Genomic DNA, 21,575 nt, shown 5'->3' on the forward strand with positions numbered 1-21,575 from the left:
TGATCTCTCTCTCTGTGAAATAATAAATAAATAAAATCTTTAAAACACAGGGATCCACTATTTGTAGCCTGGGGTCTTATTTTCATTCAACGTCATACCCTAAGCACTTCTCTACCTCCAAAAGCAGTTTTTTATAGTCATAGCAAGCATTTGAGGGCTCACTATGTGCTAAGCACTATTCTAGGAACTTTATATGAATTCTTTCGTTTTTACTCCACCACAACTTGTTCAGCATATCTCCTACATCCTATTTTTCACTAGTTAAGATAATGCTTCAAGGAACATTCTTTTGAATTTATTGATTTATTTCGATAATCTCTACACCCAGTGTAGGGCGGGAACTCACAGTCCTGAGATCAAGCATGCCATGCTCTTCTAACAGAGGCAGCCAGGATCCCCAAGGAACATCTTTAACTTGTTATTGAGAGCCCACCTGTCACTGAGGTTAGATGTAGAAAACTTCTTAGGCAGGTGGTTCTTCCGCGAGGAGAGAGTTGAAAACAGGCACACCCATCCCGCGCATGCTGGGATTTTTGCTGTGCCTGGGGCTACATGCCTGCAGGTGAACAGGGTTATGTCATTTTCTCCCAGATGATTCGGATTCATCCCCTTCTTCCTCTACCTGCTCACCTCCATTTTTAAGAGACACGGTGATAGTCAAAATTGAGGTAAGCAGGTTAGTTTTCAGTGTTGCTCTCAGGCTGAATACCACAAGCCCTGCCCGGATGAGACCTCACCACTCGGACCTGCGCCCTCCTGCCCACCTCCCAAATGCGGAAGGGCTTCACCAATGGTCTCTCGGGTAAGTCGCAACCTGTCGTGGAGTGACTGGGATGAAAACAGAGATAGCTCTCTAGCTGCCAAAGATCCATAAAGGATCTTTCTAAAAAGGTAAAATGTTGGGGCACCTGGGTGGCTCAGAGGGTTAAAGCCTCTGCCTTCTGCTCAGGTCATGATCCCAGGGTCTTGGGATCGAGCCCCACATTGGGCTCTCTGCTCAATGGAGAGCCTGCTTCCCTTCCTCTATCTCTCTGCCTGCTGCTCAGCGGGGAGCCTGCTTCCTCCTCTCTCTCTCTGCCTGCTTCTCTGCTTACTTGTGCTCTCTGTCAAATAAATAAATAAAATCTTTAAAAAATAATAAAAAGATTTTATTTATTTGACAGAGAGCACAAGTAGGCAGAGAGGCAGGCAGAGAGATAGAGGAAGGGAAGCAGGCTCTCCATTGAGCAGAGAGCCCAATGCGGGGCTCGATCCTAGGACGCTGGGATCATGACCTGAGCCAAAGGCAGAGGCTTTAACCCACTGAGCCACCCAGGCGCCCCAATAAAATCTTTAAAAAAAAAAAGGTTAAATGTTTATAAAGGAGAAAAAAAATTTTTTTATAAAAGTAGAAAGGGGGGAGGCAGATGTCCAGGGTATGTTCCGTCATTTGCTTCCTCACACCCAAGCACATCAGCTCTCAGCCTGTTCTTCCATCTCCTTTCTCTTGCCTCAGCAGGGACATTTGGCAGAGTCTGGAGACATTTTCAGTTTGTCAGCCCTGGGAGGGGGGTGGTGCTACTGCATCTAATGCAGAGAGGCCCGGGATGGTCCTACAGGGCACAAGACAGCACCCTGCCAACAGCTCTGCAGTCCGAAATGCCAGTAGTGCCGAAGCTGAAAAGCTCTGCTCAAGAGCCTTTACTTGCATATGACGCTCTCCTTTCCTCTGTCCCCTTGTCCAGTTGCTCGCCTTTAAGTCCAAATGGAAAGGGGATCTAACCAGAGTGCTTTAGGGGTGTCAAGCAGTTTGCTTATGTTCTCAGTCTGTAGGTGGTATTTAGTAATAAGGTTCTTGGAGCAAAATTCCTTCTCTCAGCTATGAAAACTGGGGACTCGTGGAGACACATGGCTCACCTAAATCCTGGTGGGCTGGGAATGTGTCCTTTGACCAGCAGAATTGGAAAGTTCCCTTCCTTAAGCGGCCTTGAACTATGAACTTTTCTTTCAAAACTATGTCCAGTTCTCTAGCTTAACAACTTTTTAGGATGTTTCTCAGTTTTGCATTCCTCTGGGCTGCAATTCAGCCTCCCATAACCACTCCCCACCCCCACATGTCATTATAGTTTGTGTTTCTATTGAACTTGTAAATTCAGCAGAGAAATAGAATTGGCGTTAACTGCTATTTGATAACTTAAATTAATTTGCTGAGAAAAATGTACCCCTTGAAGGAAGAAGTCCTCTGTGGGTTTTTTTTTTTTTTTCTTAAATGATTAAATGATTAACATTCTGCTTGAATACATTTTATCACTATTCATTACATCTCATTACACTTCTTGTGAACTATTGGGTAAAACAGCCCATAGAAAGGACTTTAAACATTTTAAAGGACTTTCACAATGGCAAAAGGTCACAGGGGTTTTAATTTTAAAATCCCCTTCAACACAGCTACCCTAGAGTTTAAATATACTTATCTGGGAGCACCATGCTGGCTCTGCTCATAGAGCACGAAACTCGATCTCAAGGTTGTTGTGAGTTCAAGCTCCTTGTTGAGTGTGGAGCCTACTTAAAAATAAATTAAATAAATACACTTCATCTGTGCATGATGAGCTGGGAAGGACCTGATGAGTGCTCCCATTCAAAGACCTGAACACAGTGCTAAGGGCCTGTATGTACCATGTTTTGGGAATGATGCTAAGCATCTCATTTCATCACAATCCTATAAGGTAGATTGAGAAAAGTAAGTTCAGAAACTTTAAGAGAATGCCTCAGGAACATGTATCTAAAATCCTGCCAGAGGCGGATTTTAAGCCCAAATTTATCTAGCTTCAGCGATCACATTTGACAGTAATTGCTACTATGATTGAGCACATTTAATGAAAAAAACACTCTAGTAAGCCCTTTATATGCATTATTTTGTTTTGAATCACACAGCTATTTTTTCATGTACTTTTTTAAAAAAGATTTTATTTGTTGGGCTCCTAGGTGGCTCAGTCGCTAAGCATCTGATTTAGGCTCAGTTCATAATCCCAGGGTCCTGGGATCGAGTCCACATTGGGGTCCCTGCTCAGTGGTGAGCCTTCTTCTCCCCCCCCACCCCCCACTCATGCTCTCCCTAGCTCGCTCGCTCTCTAAGTAAATAAAATTTTTTCTTTTTAAAGAATTTTATTTATTTAATAGAGAGCGAGAAAGAGAGAGCCAAAGAGCACAAGCGGGGGCAGGGGGGCAGCAATGAATGGCAGGGGGCAGAGGAGCAGGCTCCCCGCTGAGCAGGGAACCGATGTGAACTCGATCCCAGGACTCTGCAATCATGACCCAACCCAAAGGCTGACACTTAACCCGCCAAGCCACCTGGGTGTCCCTATTTTCTCATGTATTTTGTAGGTGAGCAAATAGGCTCAGAGAGTGTACATCAGTCATTCTAGGTTAGAACTGGTAAACAGAACCTGAATTCAAGCATGTTGGGTCTGCTATAAAATCCATGCTTTAAAGAACACAGTATACTGTCCCCCAAAATGCCATTTCCACCTCACCAGGTAGCCCTATATGCATTATCTCATCAATGCTAAAAAATGTGGGTTCCTTTTTGCAGATGGGAAAGTTGAAGATCAGAGGCATAGATAACCTTCTAAGGCAACACTTTCCCCATATATGGATTATACTAGGCAAGGAACATTTACTCGTACTCATTCCACCAGTAACTTTCAAGTTCTCTCTGTGTGGGTGTCTTTGAGGCACCAGTGCAATTTAAAAGACAAATGAAATCATAAACAAATTGTGTTCTACATATATACATACATTTAAAGGTATTAAAAAGAATTAAAAAGAATGCTATATACATTGATTTGGAAAGATGCCAACAAGACCGTAAGTGAAAACTTAAAAAATTATTTTTTTAAACTTAATTCTAAAACAATATGACTCCCCCATGTGCGGGAAATTTCTGATAGCACACATCAGAAAACTTTAATAGTATTTACCTCTAGAGCAAGGGATTTGATGAGATGCCAACAGAGTTCAGGTGACTTTTACCTTCCTCTTTATGTATTTCATTATTTTTAAAGTTATTACCACTCTTTGAGGTGAAAAAAGAAAATCTAAATCAGCCTTTAGAGAACCTCCTAGCTTGAGAACATAGCCTAGATTGGGTGTGATAAAAGTAACATAAAGGTTGTCAGCATGTTGTTGTTGTATAATGGGATCCAGAGAGTGTGATGTGTGATCTCCAACACACAGTTGGCAAGATGGGTGGGGGAAGGGCAGGAAAGTGGCTTTTAGAGAACCTATAGATTAGGTTCCAGGCCACAACTGGCTCTGAGTAGCTGATCCTGGGATTTGATTGTTTATGTGAATTTAACATCTGTGGGCAAAACTCAGGAATGCTACTTCCTGGGGCTTTGAGTTGGCTTCAGGGCTTGGGTTTACCATCTACCGAATAGCGCAGTACAGCTGGGTGTTGGAGACACTAAATAGTTGTGAAACCCTGATAAATAAACTATCAAATTTTAATTCTGCAAAAAGTCACGTTTTAAAATGTGTGATGTTTGTTTTTGTTTGCTTTTAAATCCAGAGATATTGGAACTCCTAAATTAGGGAGGTTTTGTCAAATTGAGAACTGAATTCTAATCCTGTCTTTGCTAGTAACTGGAGCCGGTTCATCTGTGAGTTTTCTTTAATCATCACAAATTTTCTGTAGCATTGTCCATAAAAAGAAATTTGAACTGATTTATCATGTGTCCAGAGAAAAACTTAATCATCATAATCTTTACACGAGAATACTATTCACCTGTTCAAAAGAATATTTTGGGATTTTTATGCATTGATATGGATGATATCTGTAATATAGCAATAAGTGAAGAAAAATCATAATAAGCTTTTTCCACAATAAGTGAAAAAATAACCATAGGTGTAGTATAATCTAATTTATATTATGTTTGTGTCTGAATGGTAAAACTTAGGAAGAACAGAAAGAAGCTACTCACTCTCCCATCTAGAAAGTAAGATCAGAGGTGAGGAGGGGCACCTGGATGGCTCAGTCAGTTAAGTGTCTGCCTTTGGCTCAAGTCATGATCTCGGGTCCTGGGATCAAGTCCTGCATTGAGCTGCTTGCTCAGTGGGGAGCCTGCTTATCCCTCTACCCCTCTCCCCTGCTTGTACTCTGTCAAATAAATAAAAACAAATCTTAAAAAAAAAAAAAAGGTGAGGAGCTCCTCATATTTTATATTATTCAATGATATTATAGACTGACTTGTGTCCCTACCTGTCCCAAATTCATATGTTAAAACCCTATCTCCCAATATGACTGTATTTGGAGATAGGGCCTGTAAAAGAAGTAACAAGGTTTGGGGCGCCTGGGTGGCTCAGTGGTTTAGGCCACTGCCTTCGGCTCAGGTCATGATCTCAGGGTCCTGGGATCGAGTCCCGCGTTGGGCTCTCTGCTCGGCAGGGAGCCTGCTTTCCTCTCACTCTCTCTGCTTGCCTCTCTGCCTACTTGTGATCGCTCTCTGTCAAATAAATAAATAAAATCTTAAAAAAAAAAAAAAAGTAACAAGGTTAAATGATCATGAGGGTGGGTCCTAATCCTATCGGCCTGGCATCCTTATGAGAAGGGGAAGGGACACCAGAGAGCTCTCTCCTTCTACTTGTGCACAGAGGAAAGGCTATGGATGAAAACAACAAGGCAGCCATCTCTAAGCTAAGAACAGAGATCTACCATAAACCAATCTTGCTGGCACCTTGGTCTTGGACTCCTCTCTACCAGAACTGTGAGAAAATAAATTTCTGTTGCTTAAGCCCCCCAATCTATGATATCTTATTTAAGCAGCTTGAGCAGACTAATACAGATATAGAGATTTTCATACTCTTATCCTTGAATATTCTTTGTTGGGAGAAGCTGATGCTCCCACCCTTTTTTTTGCAGATAATTTAAAAACCCACTTCAAGACGTAAGCTGCACCCCAAGATAGAAACTTTTCCAATAATGTGCCCATCAAAGTTAGGCTGCTCTGGTAAGGATAATTAACACCAACTGCTGCCACAGACCTCTAAATCTTAGTGTCTCTAAACCACAAAGATTTTTTTCTTGCTTATGCTACATGTCTATTATATTTTGGCAGAGGACTCCATTCTACATAGACAATCAGGGACCCAGGCTGACTAAGGGTTGACCATTTTGGTAAATCACTCTTTCAACCTTTGTCCTCAGAGATTGCCAAGTCAGGAAAAGGGAGCTAAAAGGTTGAACCAGGCTTTTCACTGACCCAGCTCAAAAGACACACAGGCCACCTCTGCTCACAGTGATTTGGAAAAGTAGTCACATGCCCCCAAGCATATTGCAAAGGAATCTGGGAAATACAAGAGTTATCAAATATTTAATGAATACCAAATGTTCCATCATTCCTCTTATGGACTGAACTGAATTTCCCCCAGAACATATATTGAAGTCCTAAGTTGAGTACCTAGAATATGACCTTATTAGAAACTGGGTCTTTATGGAGGTAATCAAATTAAAATTCCTTTGAGTTAAAATCCTTCTACTGTCTTCTCTTTTTCTAATCTTTTTTTTTAAATATTTTATTTATTTAACAGAGAGAGAGGTCACAAGTAGGCAGAGAGGCAGGCAGAGAGAGAGAGGGAGAAACAGGCTCCCCACTGAGCAGAGAGCCCGATGCGGGGCTCGATCCCAGAACCCTGAGATCATGACCTGAGCCGAAGGCAGAGGCTTAAACCACTGAGCCACCCAGGTGCCCCTCTTTTTTTTTTTTTTATCTTTTTAAAGATTTTATTTTATTTTTATTTTTTTTAGATTTTATTTATTTATTTGACAGAGAGAGAGAGAGAGAGATCACAAGTAGGCAGAGAGGAAGGCAGAGAGAGAGGGGGAAGCAGGCACCCTGCTGAGCAGAGAGCCCAATTCAGGGCTAAATCCCAGGACCCTGAGATCATGACCAGAGCTGAAGGCAGAGGCTTAACCCACTGAGCCACCCAGGTACCCCTATTTTTATTTTTTTTAGTTAACATATAATTGTTTCAAGGGTACAGGTCTGTGATTCACCAGTCTTACATAATTCACAGCACTCACCAAAGCACATAGCCTACCCAATGTCCATCAGCCAGCCATCCCATCCCTCCCACCCCCCTCCCCTAAAAATTTTATTTCTAAGTAATCTCTACACCCAACGTGGGGATTGAAACTATAACCCAAGATCAAGAGTCCTACACTGCACCAACTGAGCCAGCCGGCAGGCACCCCTTTCAGTCTTCTCTTAATATGAGGTCATTAGAGTGACTCCTAATCCAACAATGACTGGTGTCTTCATAAAAGGACATTTGAACACAGAGACAGGCACACACAGAAAGAGGATGGTATGAATATAGGCGAGAAGCAGATTGCCATGTGAAGGTGGAGCCAGAGATTGGAGTAATGTTGCCATAAATACTTGGGGCTCACCAGAAGCTAGAAAAGAGCATGGATTCTCCCTCACCACCTTTAAAAGGAACTACTCCTGCTGGCAACTGGATTTTGAATTTCTAGTTTCTAGAATTGTGAGACAATAGATTTATATATTTCTTTCTTTCTTTCAAGTAACCTCTACACACAACATGGGGCTCAAACTTAGGACTCTGAGAACAAGAGTCACATGATCTACAATGAATCAGCCAGACACCCCAAATTTCTATTTTCCTAAACCAATGAGTTGGTGGCACTTTGCCACAGGAGCCCTAGGAAATGAATACACTCTGTCAAGTTTATGCAGAGAGAGATTTAATGCATGGAATTAGATGTTTGTGAATCTCTAGAATGACTTGAAAATAAGCTCTAGGCTAGACATCCAGGAATTACTCCCAGGAAAACTGGACACCAAGAGTCACTGATACATTTATCACAATTAGGACCTGGCTCTCAGGATCTCCTCACCTTAGCCACTATCTGAGAATCAGAAAGCATCATCAGAACCATTAACTCTAGAACCACATCATGCCCCCCATATCTGCACAAGTAAAATGGATGCCTTGTGTAACTTGTCCATCTTCTCATAATTTAGATCAGAATGTAAGCCTTGAGTGAATGTACCTGTTTTATGGAACTAAAATTATATATGGAACACTGAGTTGTAAAGATATTGAGAAATGTAGTTTTTAGCTTCTGAGGCAAAGAAAAGCCCACAAGAAAGAGCTTAAAATACATTTGGCACAAGCCATTTAAAAAAAAGTTTTCCTTTTTATGTTTTTAGGTCACTATTTTATAGTTTCTCTAACATCCTTCTTCTGTCTCCTCTTAGATGTTCCTATTGCCCATACTGCCCTTGGCCATATTTTTTTCTTTATACTACCTGGACAAATTCATCTATTCCAAATTTCTCCAGTTCCACCAACCCACCTCCATTATTCCCACCCTAGCTCCCTACCCATTACCATCCTCTCAGACCTGGATTACTGTACCACTCCCTGTTTGGTTTCCCATTCTCCCTTACCTCTCCCCAATCCAGTGGGATGTGGCTGATCTTTATAAAACTCATAAGATAATGTGTCTCTTTGCACTCTTCTGATTTTCTCCCTTACACTCGGGATCCATCTCTATGTCCTCACTCTCATGAATTCATCTCTGACTGGTGAGCTATTAGTCTGGGCACTTAGCACTCTGGTACAGACCCTCATGCCCTATATTTAGCCACATGGAACTATTTAAAGCATTGAAAATGCCTCATGTGCTTTCCTTCCTCTTCATTTTTGCACAAGCTGCTCCTTTTGCTTGGTTTAAAAGTCCTTTCTCTTCCTCTTTGGTCAACTCCTATTTGTCCTTTCATCCAGGAAGCCCACGTGAAGTCTTTTTCCTATGTGCTGACTTATTAATTAAGTTAATTAATAATTATTATTTCATCTAATTCTGGCCACTTGCCTATTTTCTTCTTGAGAGGGAAAGAGAAGAAGGGAGTTTTGAGGAATGCCAATGGATGTGTTTTGTCCACTTTTACATCTTAACACCTAATTTAGTATTTAATTGCCCTTTTGTGTTTTCATTTTTATTTTGTTTGCTTTTGTGTTTGCTACTGGTGTGAATAGTGGCACACATTTGAAACTGCTCCCTGGGTTTTGGGCACACCATTTTCTGTCTTTCCATTAACTTACTAGTACTGCTAATTCTGTTTTAAAACTTACTTCTCTTCAGGTAGTAGGTCACATTCTTAGCAGTTACATTATTACTCCTATGTCATAGATCAGGGGTTGGGAGTAAGTAAAATTTCTTAAAGAGGTTGATTAATTCAGAACTCTTTTCCTCAGTCTGTACTAGTTCTAAAATGACTTGTTAGTCTTTGGCTAGCCCAGAAGAGGATTTTTAATATGCAAAACATCTAGTCAATCATTCATTCATTCATCTATCCATCTCCATTCATCCATTTCATCAAAATTCAGTAACTGAAGAAGAATTACAATAAAATTCACAAGAAACATAAGTCAACTGTTGGATAAGCCTTTTTTTTAAAAAAATATTTTGTTTATTTATTCGACAGAGATCACAAGTAGGCCGAGAGGCAGGCAGAGAGAGAGAGGAGGAAGCAGGCTCCCCGCAGAGCAGAGAGCCCGAAGTGGGGCTCGATCCCAGGACTCTGGGATCATGACCTGAATCGAAGGCAGAGGCTTTAACCCACTGAGCCACCCAGGTGCCCCTGGATAAGCCTTTTTAATATATTATACATACTGTACTTAGTACTTTATGCTATACTGTCTTATTCACTAATTTTACAATCATGTCACTGAGGTATATGTTTTATCATCCATCCCAATTGTGCAGCATGTTTATAAAATAGGCTCTTATAAACTCAAATCTACTCATGCTACCCATTACTGGTTAGATGGGCTGGTTGTGCAATTAGAAAGGAAAGATGTTCAAAGTCTATACCAGGCCTGGCTCCTAATGGAAGAAATTCCGAGTAGAAGTCCCTTTTGTTTACCACCAGGTACTGGTAAGCCTTTGGATATGCAAAGGTAGCTAACCAAGGACTGGAAAGCTTGATTTCTCTTTACCAAAAAGTGTGAGCTAATTGAGTTGGTATAGGGAAGACATAAAGGAAGCCTGAAAAACAGAGTATAGAGGAGATTTGCAGAGTTTCTAAGAATGCCAAACAACATTTTGGGAACCTGGAATGCAGTTGGAAAGAGGCCAGTGAGAACTTTCCATAGACAAGGTGAGAAAGGTAGTTTAAGGGCAGGGACATCTAATGTGTAATTTTCAGTTGTTGGAAAGTCACTTTGTATCTCTAGTAGTTAGTGAAATATACATGTTTTGAGGGTGGGAGGATTTAAAAAATGGCGGCGTTCCACTGGCGTATAGGAAAGGAGAAGGAGAAGACAATCAGCTGAGAGGAGTCGGCTCCATTACTCTTAACTGTGTTGTCACACTGCCCTCTACTGCGCTGTCAGTATCTCCCCAGATTTCATTGCTGGCCACCGAACCTCATGACCCGCCCCACCATCTGTGGACAATTTCCCGGCACCTACTGACAAAGTCTGTGTTAAGCTCAAGGCTCAGGGAGTAGTGCAAATTGATTAAAGCTGTTTTCTTTATCGTCTTTCCAAAAGTACAGGCAGTTTCCAAAATATAACAAAGAGGCTTCCCCATCAGAGTTGTGTATTTTATATTCACATTAGATCTGCACTTGAAGGCATGGATAGTGGCAGCTTGGCTATGATTGATGATCAAAATGTTGGCATAAAATGATACCGGGCAATTATGCTATTAAAAGAAGTCTGCCTGAGCAGACTGGATGGTCTGCAAGAGCTATTAATAATTTCTAGTTATTAATTTAACTCAAAATGAACTTCCTCTCATCTGAGATATTGAGTTAGAACAAAGCCAGCCTACTCTGCAGCAAAATAATTTGTCAGTTTTCTGATGAGTCTTCTGCCGGGCCAGCCTGCTATGTTCCAGCTGGGTTTAACTGCAAATCCTAGCTGCAATTCTGCCAATTCTGACCTGCTTAAATCCTTGCTATTCCAGAGTTTCCAAGTAAAGCAAAAGGAACCCACCCCCTTCACTAGAGTGATACAGTGTAAGAAGCATCATACTTGGTAGTGGAGATAACTAGCTGTATAAGACACCCCCTCTGTCCTCCTCGAGCTCACTGCTGACCAGGGGGGAAAGGCATGCTATTGTCATGTCCACAGTAACCCCTTTCCTTTAGCAAATACAGTGCCTGGCTAAGACGCATATGTCTACAAGGTATGTGATAAATATGTGTTGAATAAGTGAGGGAATGAATGAAGAAACTAGGCAGTATGTGTAAAGGTTAGGAGTTGGCCAAATAACCTGTTTTGATCACAGCTCTGCCATGTACTAGCTATGTAAATTTATCATTTTTTAAATAAATCCCTGAAGCCTCTGTTCAACATCTGTACAGCAGTCCCACAAAGCAACTGTAAAATGTTTAGCACACTGCTTCACCCCCAGCAAGCACTCCGTGAATGTTTAATAATAAAATGTGAAAAGGGCAAGGAGGAAAAGGAGTGATTAAATATGGAGATTAGAATTCCTAGATTGTGTCTATATATGTACATTTAGAAGTATGGGACAATGTTGGATTTGGGTATTTTATTTTATGGTGAATAAGGGATCTATTTTCCAAAACCAATTTATTCCATGTGGTAGGAAGTATGATTTCTGAAGACATTGACTCACATCCTGAAAATGCCATAAACCAGACAGAGAAAATTCTTGGGTTAACTCAATTTAAAAAATTCTGAAGGGAGGGGTGTGCTTGGGTGGCTCTGTCAGTTAAGTGTCTGCTTTTGCCTCAGGTCATGATCCCAGGGTCCAAGGATCTAACCCCATATTGGGCTCCCTGCTCAGTGGGGAATCTGCTTTTCCCTGCCCCTCCCCCCTCATGCTGTCTCCCTTGCTCTGCTCCCTCTCAAATAAATAAAATCTTTGAGAAAGAAGAGGAAAAAAAAATCAGAGGGAAGGCTTCTAAATGTCCCTGCTGGGGTCAGGTCCATGTCCAGGGCAATCCCCTTAAGCTGATGTGGTAGACAGAATAATGCCCCCCAAACATGTCCATGCCCTACTCTCTGGAACCTGTGAAATTTACATGGCAAAAGGAACTTTGTGGATATGATTAAAGGAATGAACTCTGTGCTGGGAGATTGTCTCAGGTTAGCCAGGTGGGCCAATCTAATTATGGGTTCTTAAAAGCAGAGAAATTTTCTTGGCTATAGTTAGAGATGTGATGGCAGAAGAAGGGTCAAAGACACATGACATTGCTAGTTCCAAAGATGTTGGAAGGGAAACAAGAGCTGGAATGTGTACATTCTCCAATCTGTAAAAAGCAAGGAGATGGACATTTCTGTAGATGCTGCAGAAAGGAATGCAGCCTTGATGATCATTTTAGCCAGGTAAGACTCACATTGGACCTCTGACCTACGCAGCTGTCTGATAATAAATTTTTGTTGTTTGAAGCCACAGTGTTTGTGGTAATTTGTTAAGGCAGCAATAGAAAACTCATACACCAGGGAAACAGGGTAGACACCTAGTTTCAGTTCTTCTCCCGATCAACATCATCAGCCCTAAGGCAGCTTGCTCATGGAGTTCCCTATAGCTTCCACCATTGCCTGTTGTCCTGCCTGCAAGGATAAATTGATTTGAGAGAAGAAGATTATGCAGAGGGAAGCAGAGTTAAGAGGTAGAGAGAATTCTGATGCTACTTGAGCCCCCAGTTCCAGTCATTTTTGAGGCCAAGGTCATGCTAGCTCTTTGGTTATATAAGCTAATCAATCCTTCTTTGTGAGCTAGTTGGCTTGAGTTAAATGTCTGTGACTTGCAACCAAATGATCCTGCCTAAATCATAAACCTATGGTAAGGGAGGGATGGCTGAAGGAGAAGAGTTGTTTGTTTTTTAAAGCTTTTGAGACAGTAGCTGATAATGGCTTAATGTGATTTCATAGCAACCCACTGAGAAACACATTATCCTACTTTAGATGAGGAAAGTCATATTTATTGGCTAAATGGCTTTCCTACAAGCAAGAATATTCTGAATTTAAAATGTTAAAACCAATATTGGTTTGCTTTGTTTGTCTCCAGTGAGACACATTGCACATAGAGTATCCTGCCTTATTTTTTTTTTAAGTTATCAAAACAGAGCTACACTTTTTAAAGGCCTCACCACTTCCTGTTTCTACAGTCTCAAAGACTTTTCTTTTCCTCTGCACCCGATAAACTCAATGGTTTAGAGTCTAGGCAAGTACTGGACAAAGCTGCTGAAACATAACTGGTGGTCATGGTAATAGGAAGACTTTTGAACACTGACCATGTGGTCATTTCTCCTAGAAAAAAGACAATTAAAAAGCAGTCACTATTATTCCTGAAGCATGTTATAAGACTCTGGATATTCCCTCCCAAGAGATATTTTATAATGTCAATGGAAATATATAATGCCACATGAAATTCGTGACATTTGTTTTCCTGGAATATATGCATGCTCATTCTTTTATTTTTGCAAAAAGGAAAAGACTACCTCTATTGATGTCACAAATAAGGTAAAAGCAGTTGTAGTTGCATCATTTTTGCCCTAGGACACCTTGCCCCTATGAAGCAGTTACTGATTTTGCCCATGGAACTTCACAAGGAGCCTGCCCTCTCTGTCTGCTTTTTTCTGTTGGAAGGAATACAGACCACTCAGAGAAAAAGCAGAGATGAAAATCTCTATCAGTAGAGGACTGAAAAGCAAAGTGGGTAAAATCTGACTATTACATTGTCTTTGATAGAAAATAAGGGGATTTGGAATAAATGTTTTTTTTTAATATTTTATTTATTTAACAGAGAGAAGTCACAACTAGGCAGAGAGGCAGGCAGAGAGAGAGGAGGAAACAGGCTCCCCACAGAGCAGAGAGCCTGATGCGGGGCTCGATTCCAGGATCCTGGGATCATGACTTGAGCCGAAGGTAGAGCTTTAACCCACTGAGCCACCCAGTTGCCCCAGAATAAATGTCTCATTTGCTCTTTGTTTTCTGGGGTTCTGAAATTTTAATCTCCCTTTGTTTCTGAAATTTTTGTTTTTTAAAACAATGAGAAGGAAATGGTCATAAAACTTGGTAAGTTGCAAAACACTACTAGTGGCCCTTCAAGTCTTAGCTTATGTGGTATTTTATTCATTGGTCCCAAAATATTCTGTACTTACTGTGTGTCCTGCTGAACATCTGGCATGTTCCTCAGGGCTACAATGTGGGGCTGTGCAGGTGAACAGTACCTGGGGTATTTGTGCAATGCACAATTTCTCCTATTGCAGGTGGTCCTTATCCTCCTGGAGATTAAGTCTGGTGATGTCTAAAAAGTCTTGCTTGAATTTTCACTCTTTCCCCTCAGAGTAGAAAAAGTGTTCCCATTACATGTTCTATGATACCCGGTCATAACATGCCACCCATTTATAATGGTGTCATCCTGTTACACTATAAACTCAGATGGGACTGAGATTGTTCCTATCTTGTTTGTCACTTTCTAGAGGCTAGGGGTGCATCAGTAAATTAAACAGTCAAAAATCCCTGGTTTCTAGGTGCTAATAATCTAGCAAGAGGAAAGGGTAAACAAATTCAATATGTAGCATGCGGACATAAATACTGTGGAGAAAAATAAAATAAGGGAAAGGGGCTTTCTCCTCACCCACTTTAATTAAAAAAAAATTTTTTTTTAAAGATTTTATTTATTGGGGCACCTGGGTGGCTCAGTGGGTTAAAGCCTCTGCCTTCGGTTCAGGTCATGATCCCAGGGTCCTGGGATTGAGCCCCACATTGGGCTCTTGCTCAGCGGGGAGCCTGCTTCCCCCTCTCTGTATCCCTGCCTGCCTCTCTGCCTACTTGTGATCTCTGTCAAATAAAATCTAAAAAAAAAAAAAAAAAAAAGATTTTATTTATTTGAGAGACAATGAGAGAGAAAGAGAAAGAGAGAGCACGAGAGGGGGGAAGGTCAGAGGGAGAAGCAGACTCCCTGCTAAGTAGGGAGCCTGATGCGGAGTTTGATCCTGGGACTCCAGGAAATTGACCTGAGCTGAAGGCAGTCGCTCAACCAACTGAGCCATCCAGGTGCCCTTTTAAAAAAATTTTTAGAAGATTTTTAAACTTATTTATTTGAGAGATAGCGAAAAAGCAAGAGTGCGCAGGATCTGGGGAGGGAACAGAGGGAGAGGGAGAAGCAGACTTCCCACTGAGCAGGGAACCCCACTTGGGTCTGCATCCCAGGATTCTGGAATCTTGACCTTAGCCCAAGACGACGCTTAACCTTATGAGCCAGTCAGACACGCCTCTCCTCACCTACTTTAGATCTTTGCTCAAGTGTCACCTTTTTTTACTTCGAAATAAGAAACATTTGGAGGCTGGGAGTAGAGGAGAGGTAGAATCTGTCTAAAAAAGAAAAACAGGAATAGTTCAGTGGGCCCACTTAGAAAAAAGCAAGTAGGGCAGTTACCAGATCTCTGCTTTGCCAGGAATCAGGCCACAGCAAGTGAAGTTTTATACAGAATATAGAGAACAAGGGCTCAGCCTCCTCCCCCCTCCAAAACTCTTGACATAAGATTTTCTTAAAACTTTTTTTTGTTTGTTTGTTTTTGAACACGTTTTTACAAAAATCTAGGCGAACCCGTGTGTTCTAACAGGGGCTGGTGTTGTGTTTTGCAAAATAGCACCCCACGCCTTCTGTAGTATCACTCTACGGATCCTGTGCATTTGATTGGGGAGCCTGAGGCATCAGCTATCCTTTTAAGATTCTTCAGCCCTCCCTCGTTAAGCAAGCGACCTCATAAGGAAATGACATCTTGGATAATCAAGATACTCCGCTGTACTTAACACACATTCATATCCGGCATTTTCACACCCGTTAGGGCCCTAATACATAAGAGACACATAAATGTATCTCTTCCCTCCTGCTCTCGGGGCCTCGCTCCCTAGTCTTTTGACAGGTGTGGGTGAACCAAGTCAGAGCTCTCAGCTTTCCGCCCGCCCGGTGCCGCTCAGCCTTCTGGAAGTCGTAGGCCTCGGTGTTCCTCCGACCCAGGACTACAACTCCCGGTGGACTTTGTATCTCTCCACCTTCCTCTTAGCGCGTGGCCTGCCGGGAGGGGGCAGGTAGCGGGCGGGCGGGGTCCAATGGGTGCCGGCTCCCGAGGAGAGGGCGGAGGAGAAGAGGAAGGAGGCGGGCTCTGGGCCCCGGCCCCATTCATTGCCTCGGCCGGGCGGGCAAGGGTCCGGTGTTTTCGGAGTCATGGAGGCGCTAATTCCTGTTATCAACAAGCTCCAGGATGTCTTCAACACGGTGGGCGCCGACATCATCCAGTTGCCTCAGATCGTTGTGGTGGGAACGCAGGTAAGAGACGAGGGCGGCGTCCGCCCAGGCCAGAGTCCGGGGCGCAGGCCTGGTGGGGGTCTGCGGCAGCGGCCGCTCCCAGCTGGCCTTTTCGGCCTGTAGGGAGAGGGAGCTGCTGGGGTTGCCGGGGCTCCCCGGGCTCTGCCGCGCCTTCCCGCCTCGGGCTGCGTTGCTTCGGGCCTGGGAATCCGGGCCCTGTCGGGAGACGAGGGGCGGAGCCGGCGCAGCGGGCCCGGCGGGTCCCGGGGGCGGGCTAAGGGAGGGACCGGCCGGCGGGCTGAACTGGAGTCCGCCGGGACCGGGCGCGGCTTGCCCAGCGGGCCGCTGCTTGCAAGGGCACATGGGGGACGCGGGGCACGCGGGGTACGGTGGGCTTGTGGTGGGCCAGCCAGCCCTCCTCGGTTGGTTTTAGGGCGACAAGGTTTTTTTTATTCCCCTCCTTGCTCAGGCGGTGCGGAGTCAGTTTTGGAACCGCGGGGTCGGGATTGAGAAGGCCGCAGCTGTGTGGCACCGGCGTGTTTTCCTGCAGTGCAATCCGTTCAGGTTTCGGGAACGCCGAAGCAGTTACAAAAAACCAAAAAGCAACAAAACAAACACAAAACACAAAAAATCCAACGCACCCCGAAACCACCTGTACCTGGGTTTGAGGAAGGAATAACCAGTTTTTCTGAGTAGGCTGTGGTTTTTTTCTTTCATCTAAATTGGGCATCAAGGTTCTCTGGTCTATCCATTTTGGGTCTTATAGATAGCATAATTTTTTATGATTTTTTAATTTTTATTTTTTGCTTATTTTTTATGCAGAAATGTTGAAGAAATAAATTAATTCTAAAGTGACAGAAGTACAAGTTTCATTTTCTCTGCCTGCTGCTTTTCTTGGTTTAAAAAGACTCCTAGAACTTTTATTAGAGTTCAGAGGAACGCATTTTAGAGATTACTTGTTGTATTGATTTTAAGTGTTTTCATTTCTTAATGCTTTTTCTATTTTACTTGGTTTACTTATTTTCTATTGCTACATCTTGTTAAAATATTATAGTGTAGAGTATAATTATGAGAGAGAATACTATAGAGTATATTCAAACCTTGGAGACCTTGGAAACCATAGACATCCTGCACTCTTTCTTGCATTTAAATATGGTAATAGAAATTATTTCAGAAACATATTTGCTTGGTCTGCTGTAGGATTGGTACAGATTCTGGTCTTTCTTGCATACGTATATTGTAGTACTTGTTACTCCATATTTGTAGTGATCGGACTAAATCATCAATATATTGAGCAGTATTTTTCTTTAGCATGTTTTGTTCACTGCTGTGTTCTTGTTCCTAGCTCTGGAACAGTCTGGGGTATGTCGTGAGAGCTCTATAAATACTTTGAATGAATGGCTGTTGCTCACTGTGACTAGATAATATTTTAAAACACTGGGACTTCTATCATCAGAATGGATCTGGTTTTGAAAATAGAATTAAAGGAGGTGAAATAAATCTTCTTTGATAGTAATTTGGAAATGTTTCCTGTCTGTGGACCAGAAACTTTCTATATACTTTTAAGAGATTCTCCATGGTTTTTAAGCTTGAAGCAGTAAAAGAATCAGGGCTATTGTGTATCAGCATAAATAGTTTAAAATCAAGAAGGATTTTTCTTACACAAAATTGAGTTTATTTCCGTGAGTAAACCTGTTGGCAGAATTAGGAAGGTCAGAGTGGAAAAGTTAAGATCTCACTTTAGGAAAGTTGTTAATGTGTGCTAGCAAAAACCATCCTAGTGGTGATAAGTATATGCTGTGTTTTTATGTTGATGTTTGAAGTTACTCAGAGGGGAAATTAGGTGTCGTTGTTGTTTTACGTATACTGTACATGAGGTTTGAACTTAAAACCCTGAGATCAAGAGTCACATGCTCTACTGACTGAGTCAGCCAGGCACCCAGGGAAATTAGTGTTTCAAAACTTGATTTAATGAAGTTTATCTCTGTTTATGTCTTTATTAGCTGAAATTCAATCCTTTATTATTCAGGTACAGAAGAAATAAGATTACAAACACTGTCTTTTTTCCCATATTTTCCTCAGTATGTTGAAAATCTCTTTTACTGAATATGAGTATATCACTACTTTGTCATCCATGCCATTTAATGTTTTGTACATTTATACAGCACATGCATTACATTCATATTATGTCTGGAATTCATTTATTATAAAATAAGAAATGAGGGGCGCCTGGGTGGCTCAGTGGGTTAAAGCCTCTGCCTTCAGCTCAGGTCATGATCTCAGGGTCCTGGGATCGAGCCCCGCATCAGGCTCTCTGCTCCGCAGGGAGCCTGCTTCCTCCTCTCTCTCTGCCTGCCTCTCTGCCTGCTTGTGATTTCTGTCTGTCAAATCAATTAAATATTTAAAAAAAAAAATGAATTCCAGACATAATAGGTATTCTGACAGGTAAACTTCTCAGTAGTAGTGAAGATGTGTTCATAACACAGGTATAGTCACTATCTTTTTTTTTTTTTTTTAATTTTTATTTCTTTGACAGACAGAAATTACAAGTAGATAGAGAGGCAGGCCGAGAGAGAGAGAGGAGGAAGCAGGCTCCCTGCCAAGCAGAGAGCCCGATGCGGGGCTCGATCCCAGGACTCTGGGACCATGACCTGAGCTGAAGGCAGAGGCTTGAACCTACTGAGCCACCCAGGCGCCCCTATAGTCACTATCTTACACATTACCTATATCTTAAATGGCTGTTAGTCCCATTTTATTGAACTTTTTAGAACTGTGATTTGCAAACTTAGTGTATGTAAGGATTATTTTGAAAATAAGTTCCTGGATTTCATCCCCAGAGATTTTGATTTTTTTAAGTCCAAATTGGGCTGGGCACCACAGGTGATTCTGATGCAGATGGTTCATAGATCCTAATTGAAAAGAATTTTAGTGTGTCTTTAACTTTAAAATGCACGAGACTGGAAAAGACAGGGAAGCTGAGCCTAAGGACCTGCTACCATCCAGTAGCATGTTCATCTTGGTGGCATTCTTGCTAATGTTTTAAATTTTGATTTTTAAAATTGCCCAAGTAATATTTCAAGCCTAGATTGTTGGAGGAGTTGAGAGGGAAACATGTTTATAGTGTAGATCATTCACAGCTTTTACGATTTAGCTAAGTAGTTTTCTTTTTTCCCTAGCTGAGAGCATCTGTGTGGAAAGCACTGAAGAGGGGAGAGAAAAGGTTGACACTTTTAGACCACGGTGTACTTTGTAGGTGGAGGAGATAAGACGTAAACTTGGGAAATTTGATCACTATTTTTTAAGTTGAGAATTAGAAGGGTGAGCCCTCCCAAGTATGTAATCCAAACCACCACCCAGTATAGGAATCCCAGTACCCATGACATTTACCTGAGATGCTGGCTCAGAGTTGCTAGTAAGGAAATTTTCACTTTACCTTTTATTTCAGTGATCTCAGCATTCCACCTTTAGTAATTCAAAAAGGAATCTTGGGTTTTGCAAACCAACTGTTTCTTTTTAATTTAACATTTAAAAAATGGAAAGGTAATTCATGTAACATAAAATTCACCCGTGTAAAATTCAGTTTTAGTATACTCACCAGGTTATGCCGCCATCACCACTATCTAATTCCTGACTTTTTTTTTTTTTAAGATTTTATTTGTTTGTTTGACAGAGATCACAAATAGGCAGAGAGGCAGGCAGAGAGAGGAGGAAGCAGGCTCCCTGCTGAGCAGAGAGCCTGATGCGGGGCTCGATCCCAGGACTCTGGGACCATGACCTGAGCTGAAGGCAGAGGCTTTAACTCACTGAGCCACCCAGGCACCCCTGACTTTTTTTTTTTTTTTTTGTGGCTCAGTGGGTTGAAGCCTCTGCCTTCGGCTCAGGATGTGATCCCAGGGTTCTGGGATCGAGCCCCGCATCGGGCTCTCTGCTCTGCGGACAGCCTGCTTCCTCCTCTCTCTCTCTGCCTGCCTCTCTGCCTACTTGTGATCTCTGTCTGTCAAATAAATAAATAAAATCTTTAAAAAAAAAGAATCTGTACCCATTAGCAGTCATTCCCCATTTCACCCTCCGGGGCCATCCCCTGGTAACCACTAATCTATTTTCTGTCTCTATGGATTTGCCTGTTTTGGACATTTTTTTTTTTTAAGATTTTATTTATTATTTGACAGAGAGAGACAGTGAGAGAGGGAACACAAGCGGGGGAGTAGGAGAGGGAGAAGCAGGCTTTCCACTGAGCAGGAAGCCCGATGCGGGTCTCTATCTCAGGACGGTAGCATCATGACCTGAGCTGAAGGCAGATGCTTAACGACTAAGCCATTCAGGTGCCCTTGTTCTGGACATTTCAGTATAAACAATCATACAATATGTGGCCATTCTTGTCTGGTTTCTTTTGCTCAACAGGTTTTTTATGTTCATCCATGTTTTTAACTTCATTACTTTTTATGGCTAGAATTCCATTGTGTAGATATGCCACAGTTTGATTATCCATTCATTATTGATGAATATTGGTTTTTTTCCCACTTCTTGGCTATGATGAATAATGCTGTGAACATTGTTTACAAGTTGTCCTGAGGACATGTTTTCAGTTCTCTTGGGTATATACTTAGGAGTAGAATTGCTGGGTTGTTTGTTAACTCTTATTTAAATTTGAGGAACTGCCACATTGTTTTTTATTGTGGCTATTCCATTTTATATTTCCTCCATCCCATTGTATGAGGGTTTCAGTTTCTGCACATCCTCCCCAACTGTTATTGTCTTTTTACAAAAGTGCTAAATTTGGACATCTGGGTGGCTCAGTCAGTTAAGTGTCTGCCTTTGGCTCAGGTCATGATTCCAGGATCCTGGGTTGGAGACCCTCAGCTCCGGCGGGGGGGGGGGGGGGGTGGGGGCTGCTGCTGCTTCTCCCTCTGCCCCTCCCCCCACTCATGTTTCTGTCTCTCTCATAAATAAGATCTTTTAAAAAAGTGCTAAACTATTCTAGAATTCTTTATTTTAAAAAAAGCACACACATCCCCCTCTCCCACACTGCCGTCTACATTTCAGTTCCTGAAGTCTTGCCCTTTCCTGCTGGATATACCATCATTTGTCTTGTGTTCATAGAGGTGATGATTTCATTACATTTAGTAATTTCGTGCTAGATATTGATCATAGTTTTCATTCGTATATTGATTTCTTGGAATATTCTTAGGTGAACTTATATTTTTATTTTTTTCCTAATTTCTTTATATAGCTCATGTGCTGCTTCCTTTTTTTTTTAACTTAAAAATGAGGT

The 21,575-nt window shown here is 42.0% G+C and overlaps 1 protein-coding gene across 8 annotated transcripts in view; it reads left to right on the forward strand.

Moving 5' to 3' along the window:
- Positions 1 to 16,102: 16,102 nt before the first annotated feature.
- Positions 16,103 to 21,575, forward strand: part of DNM1L (dynamin 1 like) — a 55,156-nt gene continuing 49,683 nt past the window's right edge. For 5 of the 8 annotated variants that reach the window (XM_046010958.1, XM_046010961.1, XM_046010962.1 and 2 more), the window contains exon 1: positions 16,104 to 16,324. In XM_046010958.1, the coding sequence (XP_045866914.1) occupies positions 16,223 to 16,324 (102 nt within the window). In that variant the 5' untranslated portion in view covers positions 16,104 to 16,222. Of the gene's footprint in view, positions 16,325 to 21,575 lie in introns of all 8 variants that reach the window. The other 3 variants (XM_046010963.1, XM_046010964.1, XM_046010957.1) reach the window with 2 other exon arrangements.

The sequence above is a fragment of the Meles meles genome, chromosome 7 (assembly GCF_922984935.1).
Source record: "Meles meles chromosome 7, mMelMel3.1 paternal haplotype, whole genome shotgun sequence".
NCBI classification, from domain to species: domain Eukaryota; kingdom Metazoa; phylum Chordata; class Mammalia; order Carnivora; family Mustelidae; genus Meles; species Meles meles.